The sequence below is a fragment of the Pipistrellus kuhlii genome, unplaced genomic scaffold, assembly GCF_014108245.1.
Source record: "Pipistrellus kuhlii isolate mPipKuh1 unplaced genomic scaffold, mPipKuh1.p scaffold_m20_p_20, whole genome shotgun sequence".
In the NCBI taxonomy this organism is placed as follows: Eukaryota; Metazoa; Chordata; class Mammalia; order Chiroptera; family Vespertilionidae; genus Pipistrellus; species Pipistrellus kuhlii.
Genome location: NW_023425516.1, coordinates 11,958,852 through 11,973,367, shown reverse-complemented (window position 1 = coordinate 11,973,367; position 14,516 = coordinate 11,958,852). Strand labels below are relative to the sequence as shown.

Genomic DNA, 14,516 nt, shown 5'->3' with positions numbered 1-14,516 from the left:
AAAAAAACTCGGCACCCAGGCTCCTGCAGAAAGTGCACCCCTTTCATTCCCTTGCTACTCTCTCCCATGGCACCCAGCAGCAAATGACCTTTAACTGACCTGGAAGAGGCCGTGCCGGTTTGGCTGAGTGGATAGAGCCTTGGCCTGGGGACCAAAAGGCCCCGGGTTAGATTCCAGACAAGGGCGTGGTACTTCGGTGTCCAGATCCCTGGTCAGGGCTGGTGCGCAGGAGGCAACCAACTCATCCATGCCTCTCTCACTCACATCGATGTTTGGCTCTCGTTCCCCTCCTTCCCACTCCCTAAAAAAATTAAATGGAAAACTATCCTCAGGTGAGGAGTCACAAAAAATAAAGGCTTTAGCTGAAACCGGTTTGGCTCAGGGGACAGAGCGTCGGCCTGGGGACTGAAAGGTCCCAGGTTCGATTCCGGTCAAGGGCATGTACCTTGGTTGCGGGCACATCCCCAGTAGGGGGTGTGCAAGAGGCAGCTGATTGATGATTCTCTCTCATCAATGTTTCTAACTCTCTATCCCTCTCTCTTCCTCTCTGTAAAAAATCAATAAAATATATATATTTTTAAAAAATAAAAAATAAAATAAAAATAAAGGCTTTACACGAGCTTTCCCCAGCCAGCCGGTGGAGGCTGTGGGGAGAAGCCGGCCTATGTACACGGCCTGGGTAAGGGGTCCTCTTGGCACCATCCCCAACTTCTCCCGGGAATCCCAAATTGAAAGAGGGGATTCGATTCAATATATCTTTATTGAGGTTTGTAAAATAAAAATAAAAAAACAAAACACATCTTAAAACACACATTTCAAGTTAGTTTAACAAATATCTGCCCTGTCCCCTGGCCCAGCAAAACCCAACCAGGCCAGCAGGACGGGGGATACGAATGCAGGGAGCTGGAGCGGGGGTGGAGGGTGGTGTTAGACGGGGGGTGGGATAGAGGTCAAGGGGGCGGCCGGGAGGACTCACTGATGGGCAGTCTCCACCAGGGCTGGGTTAACCAGTCTCAGCAGCATCCCTCTGCTGTATTAGGGGGGCCCCAGGAGGGGGTTAAGGCTCTTCCCAACCAACCCCAAGTCCGCTTCCTCTTCTTCTTCTACCTCCTGGAAGTTCGAGTCTTAACGAAGACCCCGTTTTCCCATAGTCAAGAAAGGTGGGTGCAGAGGACTGGAGATCTAGAAGGGGTCCATCCCCCCCCCCAACCCCCAGACTCAGGCCTTTATGCTGGGGGAACCTCCATAGTAAGGACTACAGGAAGGAGAGAATCCAGATGGCTCTGCCCACACATGGCGGGGCCGTCACACCAGAGACCCAGCCTGGTTCTGGGCGGGCACCATCACGGGGACAGCGCCCTTGCGACTCAGGGCAGAGGGCGAGACCCAGCCGTGGCTGCGCGTGGGGGTCATGGGGGTCGAGGCGGTGGAGGCACCGAGCCTGGAGGGGCGGTGGGGCGGTCTGAGGGCTGGTGACGAGGTGACGGAGGACAGCGTCCCGTTCTTGGAGATGGTGTCTGAGCCCTTGGGCCAGGGCAGGGTCCGAGGCGCAGCAGCATCTTCCCTGGTCACCAGAGAAGCAGTGAGGTCGGAAACGGGGAGCAAGGGGGTGTCTCCACGCCTTGTCTCACGCTCCCCCTCCCCCGCGTCAACTCTCCTTGCCCTTAAAATCTACCCATAGGTAAGGTGACCAGATGTCCCGATTTTTAACGATTTGTCCCGAGTCCCACGGTGCTTTAAAAAAGTCCCGATTTTTGGAAAGAATCGGGACTTTTAAAAAAATATATATATCTTATTGTTTTTTTTACAGAGAGGAAGGGAGAGGGATAGAGAGTTAGAAACATCGATGAGAGAGAGAGACATCGGTCAGCTGCCTCCTGCACACCCCCTACTGGGGATGTGCCCGCAACTGAGGCACATGCCCTTGACTGGAATCGAACCCGGGACCTCTCAGTCCACAGGCTGACACTCTATCCACTGAGCCAAACCGGTTTCGGCAAGAATCGGGACTTTTTTAAAACACTGCGGGACAAATTGTTAAAAATCGGGACGTCTGGTCACCTTACCCATAGGAGTGAAGCTTCAGCCATGGCCCGAGCTTCCATCAGAAGCGAGCTGTCTAAATGCCCAGCCTCCCTGGTGGCTACTGCCAATTAGGGAGCTAGGAGAGCCCCGTCTGGGCACTTACTTGATGTCATTGGCCACCTCCTCTGGGGCCTTGCCCTGGCGTTGGTACAAGAGGACCAGTCCGGCTAGCAGCCCCAAGCCAACCAGGGTGCCCACCACAGCTCCAGCAACCACGGCAGCCCCAGGCCCTGGAAAAACCGGGGTGTCAGAAGGCAACATCCAGCTGTCCCCCAGCCCTCTCCAAGGCAGCGACCCCACGGCCAGCATCCACACTGGCCTTCGTCTCTGTTAAGAAGAGGCGGCTGCCAAGCAGAAAATGGTCACTGGCCAAATATTTGGACAAGCGTTTGATCAGAACAAATGTGTTGCCCTGTTACAAGGAGAGGCCTCGGTAGACAAGTCTCCCCATCCCCCCTCTACTGCAACCCCACCGGACCACTGAGCAGGCTTCTCCGTAACCCCACTTACCCCTCACTGACCTGAGCTCACTTCCAGGGTCACGTTGCAGCTGGCGCTGCCCACCCTGTTGGTGGCCTTGCAGACGTAGACGCCGGACATAGAGCTGGAAAGGTTTCGGAGGCTGAGGAAGCCAGATATGGCATCTGTGGGCACAAGGGAGCCATCAGGCAGGGACCCTATTTCCCATTAAAAAAAAAAAGAAGAAAAATCCTACCCTTCCTCTGGAATGTTCTTTTTGGCGTGGGGGGGAGGGGGAAGGGAGGGAGGTGTGACAGTAAGCACACTGGGTTCTGCTGCCTCAATATTCCTCTCCATTCCCAAGGCTCAGTGTCCCCAACTGATTCTGAAAGGAGGCTAAAGGAATGATAACCAGCCCTAACCGGTTTGGCTCAGTGGATAGAGCGACGGCCTGGGACTGAAAGGTCCCAGGTTCAATTCCGGTCAAGGGCGTGTACCTTGATGTTTCTAACTCTCTCTCTCTCTGTAAAATCAATAAAAATATTTAAAAAATAATAAAACTCAAGCTCCTTCATCTTTTTTTTTTTTTTAAAGAAATAAATGATAACCAGCCCAGCCCAATGTGTGCTCAGTGGCTGAGTGTGGAGCTATGAACCAGGAGGTCACAGCACACGCCTGATTGTGGGCTCGATCCCCAGCGTGGGGCATGCAGGAGGCAGCCGATCAACGATTCTCTCTCATCCTCGATGTTTTTATCTCTCTCTTTCTCCCTTCCACCCTGAAATCAATAAAAATATATATTTTTTTAAAAAATGAGGAGCCGAAACCGGTTTGTCTCAGTAGATAGAGCATCGGCCTGTGGACGGAAAGGTCCCAGGTTCGATTCCGGTCAAGGGCATGTACCTTGGTTGCAGGCACATCCCCAGTAGGGGGTATGCAAGAGGCAGCTGATCGATGTTTCTCTCTCATCAATGTTTCTAGCTTTCTATCCCTCTCTCTGTAAAAAATCAATAAAATATATATATATTTTAAAATGCTAGTGAGCAGCAGAGCTCCAGAGCTTCCTTAGTAGCTTAGTTATACATGAAAGCACCCAACACAAGCTGCACCTGGTAGCCCTCTGTCTCCACCACTGCCCACACCCCCCTCCTCCCCAGTACTTTGCAGCTCTGCTTTCCCTCTTCACCCCAGTTCCTCTGGCACCTCATCTTTCCCCAGCCCCAGCCCCAGCCCCAGCCCCTGTTGTCTCCAGAAGTCTCTCACCTAAAACTGGTGCAAAGAAAACCTCAACAGATGGGTGTGACCGCTCCCACTGGTACAGGGCAGCAGGCTTACTCCTCGGGGACTTGCAGCTCAAGGTCACGTTGGTCCCCACACGGGGCGTGCCCAGGAGATGGCAGGATGGAGGAGCTGGAGGAACTGGGGGAGGAGGGACAAGTTAAAACTCACACCCAAGAGACCGACGGACACCCACCTACACCCACACACACCAACTTCTACACACAGACCCTGTGGTCACCCCACCGCACCCTCCTCCAACCTGCGCACTCAGCGGTGTGGGAGGGAGACCTGCCTGCCCTCCTGTGGGGGCGGGGAGGTCCTGGAGAGCCTGCTCACCCCACACGTCGAGCTTTAACGTTTTGCTGCTGTGGCCCCGGCTGGTGCCTTGCTTGTCCTGCACGTTCACGGAGCAGCGGTAGGACCCGGAGTCTTTCTCCCGGAGGCGCTGGAGCCGCAGGGACACGTTCCGGGAGGGCATGGGGTACACCAGGGACGCTCCATCCTGGTTGGTGGTGACCCCACTGATGTGCGCCAGCACCTGGTGTGGGCATGACCCTGCCCGTTATCGCATGCCCGCACCGTGCCCTCCGGCTCCGCCAACCTCCCTCCCCCAACCCGTCACACCTCAGACGCTCCTCCCCTGCATGGTCCCCTCTCACCTGGGCCAGCTCCCCATCCTCCCCTTCTCCCCCGCCACCCTCTCACCACCCGCCCCAGGTCCTCTGCACCAGGATGGCTCTTGATGCCCGGTCTATGGTCTCCGTCTCCCACTTGGGGTGTTTGGAAAGGGGTGAAATGGGCGAGAGAGCCGAAACCGGTTTGGCTCAGTGGATAGAGCGTAGGCCTGAGGACTGGTGGGGGGTTGGGGGTGGGGCGGGGAAGAGGGGGAAGTGTCCTAGGTTCGATTCCAGTCAAGGACATGTGCATTGGTTGCGGGCACATCCCCGGTGGGGGGTGTGCAGGGGGCAGCTGATGGATGTTTCTCTCTCATCGATGGTTCTAGCTCTCTGTCCCTCTCTCTTCCTCTCTGTAAAAAAAAAAAAATCAATAAAATATATTTTTAAGAGAATGGGTGAGAGATCATGTACACAGGGGTGATGTCTGAAAGGAAGCAAATGCACACGTCCAGGCCCCGTGAAACCAGGATGGAGCCCTGCAGCCTCAGTGTCTTTCATGCATGGCCCTGTTTACGAAACGGCCTCTGGAAGACACGTCCTAGCCTGCAGGGGTCTTCAAACTACGGCCCGCGGGCCACATGCGGCCCGCAGAGGAGTCTGATCCGGCCCGCCAGGTTTTTTGGGCAGTGAGCGCAGCCGAGGTGTTACAGTAGGAATTAGTAGTTCATATAGTCCGGCCCTCCAGCTCTCTGAGGGACCGTGATCTGGCCCCCACTTTAAAAAGTTTGAGGACCCCTGTGACCTAGGGCTTCCGAAGGAGCCATGCCAGCGAGGGGCTCTGCCAGGGAGGTGTCCTTGGCCCTGGGCCAGTCTGCCTCTGCCCACGCTGTGAGGCCAGGGGAGGCCAGGAGGGCGGTGGGGGGAGACTGGCCCTTGCCACTCAGGGTGGGCAGAAGAGGCAGCAGCCTGTGACTGTGAAAACAGGCTGGTAGGCAACTTTTAAAAAGTTGTGTGAGGCCCGGCGGGCCCGGTGGGTGTGGCTCAGTGGTTGATCATTGACCTATAAACCGGGAGGTCACGGTTGGATTCTGGTCAGGGCGCCTGCCCAAGCTGTGGGCTCGATCCCCAGAGTGGAGCGTGCAGGCGGCCGCCCATCAGTGATTCTAACTCTTCATGGATGTTCCTATCTCTCCTCTCCCATCTTCTCTAAAATCAATAAAAATTTATATTTACAAAATAAGTTGTGTGCCCAGCCGGGTGTGGCTCAGCGGTTGAGCGTCAACCCAGGAACCCAACAGGTCACCGGTTGGATTCCTGGGTCAGGGCACATGCCCAGGTTGCAAGCTCCATCCCCAGTAGGGGGCGTGCAGGAGGCAGCCCATCAGTGATTCTCTCTCATCACGGATGTTTCTATCTCTCCCTCCCTCTCCCTTTCTCTTTGAAATCAACAAAAATATATTCAAAAATTAAAATAAAAATAAAAAATAAGTTGTGTGATCCTCGCCCTAACTCTTCCCTAACCTCCACCCCCAATCCCCAGCCCCATAGCAAAGTAAGATGCCTCTTCACCTTGCAGGGTTTGGGGCCAGATTTCTGGGGAAAGTTGGAGGAAAGAGAATCCTTTTGGGACGCCTCCAAGATCGGAACAAAATTAAACCGGTGAGGAAGACCTTGCTTTCCCCCCCCTCCTCCCCAAACTTTTTCCGTGCCCCTTTCCCTGGCTCCGCCCCTCCCCGCCTCCCCCTTCAGCGCCCTCCGCCCCCACTGGGCGAAGCGGAGGGAGGGCCTCCAGCCTCACCTGCTTCAGGTCCTTCCCTTCCTGCTCCAGGAACCACATCAGGGTGAGGGTCTCCCAGGGCCGGGCCGTGGCCGCCTCGCCCTGGAAGGTGTACCAGGCGGGCAGCACCACCTCCTCGCCCTCCATGGCGTGCACCTGGTCCAGCCCCGAGGGCACGTGCAGCTGGAACTGGGCTCCGGAGGCGGGCGCTGGGGAGGAGAGCGAGGGAGCGTGAGCTCCGACTGCCGATCCTGGCGGGGCCGGGGCGGTGTGCGTGTGCATGTGCATGCGTGTGTGCGTGTGTGTGCGCGTGCGTGTGTGTGCGTGTATGTGTGTGCGCGCGTGTGTGTGCGTGTGTGCAGGAAGCCCCGCCATTACGAAGGACCACAAGAGTCCTGTCCCAGGCCGAAACCGGTTTGGCTCAGTGGATGGAGCGTCGGCCTGCGGACTGAAGGGTCCCAGGTTCGATTCCGGTCAGGGGCAGGTACCTTGGTTGTGGGCACATCCCCAGTAAGGGAGTGCAAGAGGCAGCTGATCGATGTTTCTCTCTCATTCATGTTTGGCTCTCTATCCCTCTCCCTTCCTCTCTGTAGAAAATCAATAAATAAAGTAAAAAAAAGTCCTGTCCCAGGAGGCGCTCGGGACCCCCCTCTACCGGGAGGCGGGAACCCAGGGCCTGCCTCCAGCATCATCAGTGTCATCGTCGTCGTCGTCGTCGTCCCCCCCACCCCCACCCCAGCGCCAATTCCCTGAAATCTCAGCTTCTGGGCGTGGAGCGTGGAGGAGGAGGAGGAGGAGGAGGAGGAGGAGGAGGAGGAGGAGGAGGAGGACACAATTATGGGCCGTTAATTTGTATCCAGAGGCGCAGGATTTCCAGCGGAGAGGAGGGGAAGACACCCAAGAGGAAGGGCGGATTTAATAGTGTTGATGTCTATTCTGCGTAGCCCGCTTGCTCCCGCAGCCTCCCAGGCGGGAGGGGGTGGGGGTGGAGGGAGCGACGGGGCAGGTCGGGATCGGAGTGTTCCTGCCCCAGGGGTGGAGGGGCTGGGAGGCCACTGGGAGCCGCGGCTCCGGATGAGCAGCCTCGGGCAGAGAGCGGAGCCGCCCGGCCGTCGACTGCTGCACTCCCTCCCCTGTCCCTCCCGCCCTCCTCGCCCCGACAGGTGCGCTCCCCGGGAGAGAGGAGAGCTGGGACCCAGAAGGCTCCCACGGGCCCTTTTGGGGTTCAGGCGATCAGGGCGGGACCTCTGAGGCCACAGGGCATGTCGGTAGAGCTGGGGCCCGAATGAAGGTCCCCAACAATCTAGTGCGAAGTTGTGGCTGCCTGTGTGCGGGCCCAGGAGGTGGACTGGGGGGTGGGTTTCAGGGAGGGGACTAAGCGGGTGGATCGATGCACCTAGAAACGCTCCCTTTTTGCCCTTCGGAGAGGTGATGGGCAGAGTCCTAAGCCATTGGGGGGAACACCCTGGGGATCCCATCCAGCAGGCCTGAGGATCCTGGCGGGTGGAGGCCTGCTGCACCACCGTGGCCTCTGCAGGGTGACCAGGCGGCCCAGGCACGGACAGAGGCCGCATGCAGCCTGGCTGGGCTGGCTCTTCGCCCTCCTCTCAGGCCAGGAGCACGCCCGGCCAGGATGCGCGCCACCCCCACCGCTTCCGGCCGCGGCCCTGAGGAGCCCCCACACCTAGTCCTTAGCCTCCTCAGTAGCCTCCTTCCCATTTCCTGGCGAGGTCCCGGCAGACCCGGGCAGGAAACTTGTGCCCGGTGATAAGCTAGAAGACAATGAGGGAGGTGGGGGGGGGGGGAAGGGGGAGCAGGAGGAGGGGGGAAGCTAGGCCAGAGGTTCCACAGCTGGAAACAACCACTGCCTCAAGGAGCCCGAGGCCCCCCCGGGACACCCCCTCCAGGGGCGGGCGGCCTCTCCCGGCACGTCTGCCTGCTCCCAGAGGCCAGGCAGTTCCTACAAACGGCACGCTGCACCCTCAGATCCCAAGTGGATTTCCTTTTGCCAGAGGCGGAGGGGGTGACGATGATGGCCATGGAGACACTTCTGGGCAAAGGCGCCCTTTCTTATCGGTCCGTCTGAAACCGGGAGCTGCAGAGGCCCTACCGAGGCTTCTGCCTCCCCCCTGCTGGGTGTCCGCTGAAGCAGAGGTCCCTTCTCGCTCTAGGGTCCACCGTGTCGTCCAAAGACAAGGGGGTGGCTGGGTTTGAGCAAAGGAGACCCGAACAGCCCAAGGAAAGGACCCTCCGGCCCACTCCCCAGAGCAAAAGCCTTGGAAGACTGAGCACGGGCCTGCTCTCCAGGGCGACTATTTTTAGTCTCCCTCTTTCTCTGAGAAACTCCCCCCTCGGGCTTCTCACGCCCCAGGGGCAGCAGCGCCGGGCCACGGAGGAGCCCAGACAGCGAGGGCCTTGGGGAAAGGGAGAGCCCGAGTGCCGGCCCTGAGCCTGGGTCCCCGGCACCATTTAACCCTTGCAGAGCCGGGGAACTCCGCCAACAGGTAGGGTCTTTGAGTTTGGGCTGTCACTGTGAAAACTGGAGGTCAAAGTTAACACACACACACACACACACACACACACACACAGAGACGACCAGGAAAGCTGGGGAGATACCCAGGCAGCCAACTGGTGTTTTCCCCCTCCTTGTTTCAGACACCCCCCAGCAAGAAGGAGGATGGGGGTGGTGGTAAATAGGGGTGGAGAGTGCAGAAGGAAAAGAGGTGCTGAGGTTGAAATGGGAGGTGGGGGGGAGCTGAGACATGGAGGCCCCCTGGACCAGGCCCACCAAGCTCAAGGGGCAGGAAGCCGCCCAGATTTGGTGGCTGGGGAGCTGCTTCTGAGCCCCCCTCGGTCTGGGGCTCTCCTTCCTGCACCAACATGGGCGGCATGGACCAGGCGAAAGGGGACACACGGGAGGGTGTGGTGGGTCCGGTGCAGGCCCCATCACCGCTGGATTTCGCTCTGTACCCTCCCTAGCCTTGCTTGCCCTGGACTTGCCACCAAAGAGAGAAATGAGTTCAAGATGGCCTCGCCTAGCTCACGCTTCACCCCCCCCCTGGGGAGGAATGGCAAGAAAGTCTGGGAGGTGGCATGGACCGGGCTTAGTTCCTTCCTCGTCCTTCTCTCCCCAGTTGGGCCACCTTGAGCTCCTGGACAACCCTGGAAGCTTCTATCGCCACTCAAAGCACTTGCTCTGGGGAGGCGGCCTCCCTCTCTGACTCTTTGAGGCCCCCTCTCTCTTTCCTATGTCCCCTTGACCCTGGGGACCATGGACGGTGGTGGACCTCTGGGGGTGGGGGTGGGGGTGGGGGGGTCACCATTCCACTCCTCTAGGCACCCAGGCCCCTCCCTCCCCCACTTCCTGTATCTCAAATGACCTCACGGTTGTGCATTGGGGGCACCTCCCTTGATTCCTAGGGCAGGAAGCGGGAGGAGGGGGCAGATGGAGTGACGTGAAGTGGGGTATCAAGCCCAGTACCAGGGAATTTCCCGGGGTTTGGGGGGGAGGTGTGGGGAGGGGGCAGGAGTGGAGCTGGAGTTAAGTCCTTAAGCTCTTTAGCCAGTATCTCATCTAGCAGCTCGGCTCATCCGGCTCTGCTTGGGGGGGGGGGGGGAAGAGGGGGGGAATGGTTCCGCTAACTCACCCCAGAGGTCTCCCCTGGGGATGCCCTGGCCCTCTCTCTCGCCCCCACCACACACACACCTGGGGGACGGGGAAGCGGGAGCTGTCCCCAACCCGCAGGGATGGGGCCAGTAGCAGCCGGGATGCCCTGGCTGGGGAGAGGGTAAGAGTCCCAGGCGGGAGTCTGGTCCCACCCGGTTCCTCACCAGGCCCCCAAGCCAGCTCCCTCTGGGTCAGAGGGAGTCCCCCCATCTCCCACCCAAGCCCCCTCCTGGTTCTGGGGCTTAACTTACCCAAGGCGCTCAGCCCCAGGAGCAGAACCTGCAGCAGGCTGCTCGCTGGGAGCCCGGGCGGCGGCGACACCATGGCCTTCCCTGGCCCCGACGGGCAGGGGCGCTGCTGGCTCTGGGACGCAGGGGCCGCCAGGTGCCGAGGCCGCGGGACGGCCAGCCGCGGGGACCGGCAGGTGCGGGGCGGCGGGGCGGGCGGGCGGCCGGAGGAGCGGGCTCGGGAGCCGGACGCGGACACAGGGCAGCGCCGGCTGGAGTGTGGCGAGGCCGGTGGCCGGGTGGGGACCGGCGGGGACAGGGGGCGGGGCGCTGGAGGGGCGGGGAGGTCGCTGTCCTGCCGGGCGGGCGGGGCGCCGGGTGACCCTCCCGGAGGAGCTGCCCCGGGACCCGGTGGCTTTGACCTGGTCCGCGCGGGGCGGGCGCGGTAAGCCCGGCGCTCACCGCGGCCGGGGGCGGGGGAGACTCCATCTCTCCGCGGGGCGGGGGGCAGAAGGATGGGAGGAAGGGAGGTTTGGGGATCCCTCGGTGTCCAGGGACCACTCACACCCCCACACCGTAAATCGCAGAGCACTGGTCCCGGACTAACTGGCTCCGAGCCTAACCCGAGCGGCCTGCCTGGAGGAGGAGGAGGGGAAAGGTTTTCCCGGGACCATTGGGGCTCCCCAGGGTGCGGGGCCGGCAGGGAAGGCGCGGTACCTGGGATGACCGCTTTCCCAGGGCGGGGGGGGGGGGGGGGGGGCGGGGGCGGGGAGGCAGGGGGTGCTGGGCCGGAGCCGCGAGGAGGAGCGGGGTCAGTGGGCCGAGAAGCCCGAGGCCGCTCGGCAGGAGATCAGGCCCGCAAGGCACTCGCCTGCGTGGGGACGCGGGGACCCTGTCCTCTCGCAGGTCACCGGGCCAAGTGCCTGGTCCCACGAGCTGGGCGGGGAGAGACTGGCGGGAGGACGTGGGAGTAGCGTGGGAAACGGAAGACTCACCTTTGCAAACATCCCTCCCCTGGACCGCATGCTGCCTGGGGAGGAGGGGGATTCGGGGAGGCCGCTCGGAGCCCCTGTGGCTTTATTTCCCCCCCAATAGATCTCTTTCCTGCAAATTTAATTTATCCGCCCCTCCCTCTCCCCCCCGGCGCCCCCTGGCGGCCGCGGCCCCTCCAGGAAGCGCCCGCACCTGTTCCAGCTTCTCCGTCCCAACATCCAGAACGAAGATGCTTCCAACATCCCGCCCAGCTCAACCTCCGCGCAGAGGCCCCGAGGACACAAAGCAAACCGCGAACTCCGCCTGCGCTGGGGGCTGTTGACAGGAGAGGAGAGCCGCAGCCGGGCCTCCTGGATTCCATGGACGTCAGAGTGCTGCTCCTGTTTTGTGTGCCGGGCGCCTGCGCTGCACACAGACCCTCCCGGCTGCTGCGTCCCAGCGCGACTGGCCTGGCTGCTCTTCACTTACCGGCGGGGCAGTGGCTCCGAGAAATGCCTGTGCAAACACCGCACGGCTGGTGTCAGCTCTGGGGCCCAACACTTGGCAACTCAGTGGCAGCCAAGGCAACAGAAATGGGTAATTGCCCACCTCATACCCTTATGCAGCGACCTACACACTTGAAATTGTCACAGAGTGTGTGTGTATGGTGGTGGTGGTGGGGTGTTGGCTTGCTCTTTCTATTCTATCACAAATTTTTCTTTTCTTTTTTTAAAATATATTTTGATTTTTTTACAGAGAGAGGAATAGGGAGTTAGAAACATCGATGAGAGAGAATCATCGATCAGCTGCCTCTTGCACACCCCCTACTGGGGATGTGCCTGCAACCAAGGTACATGCCCTTGACCAGAATTGAACCCGGGACCTTTCAGTCTGCAGGCTGATGCTCTATCCATTGAACCAAACCCGTTTCGGCTCAAATTTTTCTTGATGTTAACATTGCAGACCCTTCTTGTAAACACCTCTCCTTTGTTTCCAGATGATGGTTGTCTCCCAAAATTAGTAACTTCAGAAACGCAGTACAAAGTCTCATGATTGGATAGCCCCAGGTGACCCAAGCATCCAGTTACACAGGCTGTGCGCGTCCAAGGTCGAGTCCCCACGCTCATCCTCTCTGTAGCTCAGTTTCCTCTTTGTACCGTAATTCGGGTCCCCAAAAAAGGGCGACATTGGAAGTGAAGCTGCAGTCCAAGACTTGTGGGCAGCGGCTGTTTCCATGTGACAGGCACGGGGCCTTCGGGACTCGTCCACTGCCCTGGCCCCAATCAACCAATTTCCACCGCCTCCTGTCCCAGCCCTTCTTTTTCTGAGCCCGAGGCCGTCAAAGTGGTAGAAGTTGGCACAGCGGCTCCATGACTTTAAGTTCTTGCCAGGATGCCTTTGAGGGTGAACATTGCTCTCTGGTATAAAATGAGGACACTGGCACCGATGACCTGGGTGCTGCCTGGGAACCATGTTGTGTGCAGGGGCCAAGTGCACAGTTCCATGTGAGACACTTGCAGGGGGCTAGCTTTTCTCCAGTCGTGCCTCATCCTACATCGCTAAGTGTTTTCTAATGCAGATCCTTAGGTGTGAATATAGTGCCTCTATCCCACCTCCCTCCCGAATCAGTTACAAAGCTTCATGAAGGTCCAAATAGTCCACTTTTTGTTTTTTAGCAGCACACATGTCATTTTCTGACACCCGGATGCCCTCTTTTCTAGAATGTTCTGGCCAAAGAGACTAGATAATTCAGTATCAACAAGCTATTTCTTTCCAGGTCTCCATTTCTCGATACGCGGCTTCATCCTCTCGCCGCCATCCCTCACCCACCCCAAGCCCAATGGTGGAATCAGGGACTGGACCAGTCTTGCCATCTTCCCCTCGCTGCTCACAGCGGTCTGGCAGTGCCATTCTCCGTAAGGTGAGGTAGATCTGAACCGTCGCAAGCAAGGCTCGCAAAATGCTTCGCTGGAGCCAAGTACAGCGATGGAAAGTGAAGCATAACCAGTTTGGGGGCAGATCAGTGGCAAAGTTTTAGGGATGTAGTGCTGGTAAGAATGCTTCCTCCCCCTGCAGCTCTTAGCAATGAATACTACAGGGTTATTGCCACAAGCTGGTCCATGGAACTTTATTCTGGCCAATTTAACTGCCCCTCCCCCGCCCCCTGGGGTCCCTGTCGCCCTCAACCCCCTCAACGAAGGACTACAGACTGTAGGCCTACAACAAGCCCACTGTGAGTTTAACACGCGTGGACTACAACTTCAAGTTGCAGAAAAGAGCAAACGCGTGAGACTTCCCAAGGCCTGACCCTGCAGACTGTGCCCAGGGAAAGGGCTACACTCAAACAGCCCATAATATTTACACTCTCTCTGAACTGGCACCTGTTTTTAGCAGCTCACATCAGAAAACAGTGACTTCACAAACCTAGACCCAAATGACATTGATTATAAGCTCTCTGGCCACTAGAAAAATAAGTACCAACCAACCAAGAGATAGCAGAACGAGAAAATCACTGGTGTGGGAAATAAATTATTTCTTATCAATATGTACTTTTTTATCTTCAATTGTATAGAAAAACAGGGAGAATTATAGCTCTTACCTGGATTTGCAGCCCAACTTCCAGGAGAGCACCTGAGAGCTGTTAGGGAATCATTCCAGATAATCAACCTAACAAGTCCCCACCGTGACACCAAAGTGACCTCTGACTATCCTTGTAGTAAGCTGGCTCTTAGTCATGAGTCTTGACCTCTAAGTGGAATGCTAGTTGACCCACAGAAATCTCGGAAAGATCGAAATGTGCTAGTCTTCTTTCTAATGGACCAATAATTCCCAATTTCCTATCCTACGGATCACTTAAAAGCTTTTCTGGATGTTTTTGTAGGCTCTTCTCTTTTTAAAATAAATATTTTTATTGATTTTAGAGACTGGAAGGGGGAGAGAGATATAGAAACATCAATGATGAGAATCACAGATGGGCTGCCTACGTGCATGCACGCCCCCTACTGGGGATTTAGCCTGCAATCCCAGCGTGTCCTGATCAGGAATTGAACCAGGTTCATGGGCTGAAGCTCAACCACTGAACCACGCCAGCTGGGATCTTCTTTTTTTTAATAGGCAATATAATGATGCCAATTCTCCGCTTGACTCGTTGGGAGAACTGCCCCTGTTTACTGAGTAGAAAGATGAGGAATGAAAGTCTCTTACACTTTAATGTACTCAGGGTCAGAAGGAATATCCTAGTCGTTTTTTAAAAATACAAAATGCAATGTCCAATGATCTTGGGTACACTCTGACAAGAAATAATGACAGTGGGGTGCAGACAGTGCAAGAAAGTGAAGATCTGCTGTTTGCTGGGTTTGTTCTCAGCAGGAAGCCAGAGCACAGTGCCCACTGCCAGCGTGGCCACACTCTGCCACAGAAAGCTCAACCAC

At 57.7% G+C, this 14,516-nt stretch overlaps 1 protein-coding gene across 2 annotated transcripts; it reads right to left on the bottom strand.

Annotated features, from left to right (window-relative positions):
- Positions 1-754: 754 nt before the first annotated feature.
- Positions 755-11,482, bottom strand: ESAM (endothelial cell adhesion molecule). 2 transcript variants are annotated; one of them, XM_045585478.1, is made up of 7 exons: positions 11,299-11,482; positions 6,241-6,428; positions 4,162-4,363; positions 3,808-3,963; positions 2,607-2,729; positions 2,189-2,315; positions 755-1,564 (listed from the first exon to the last, which is right to left on the bottom strand). In XM_045585478.1, exons 1-7 carry the CDS (start codon positions 11,465-11,467, stop codon positions 1,306-1,308), a joined length of 1,224 nt encoding a protein of 407 aa, XP_045441434.1. In that variant the 5' UTR covers positions 11,468-11,482; the 3' UTR covers positions 755-1,305. The 2 variants fall into 2 exon arrangements, with proteins under 2 accessions (XP_045441434.1, XP_036305312.1); XM_036449419.2 differs by lacking the exon at positions 11,299-11,482 and adding an exon at positions 10,138-10,325.
- Positions 11,483-14,516: the final 3,034 nt, after the last annotated feature.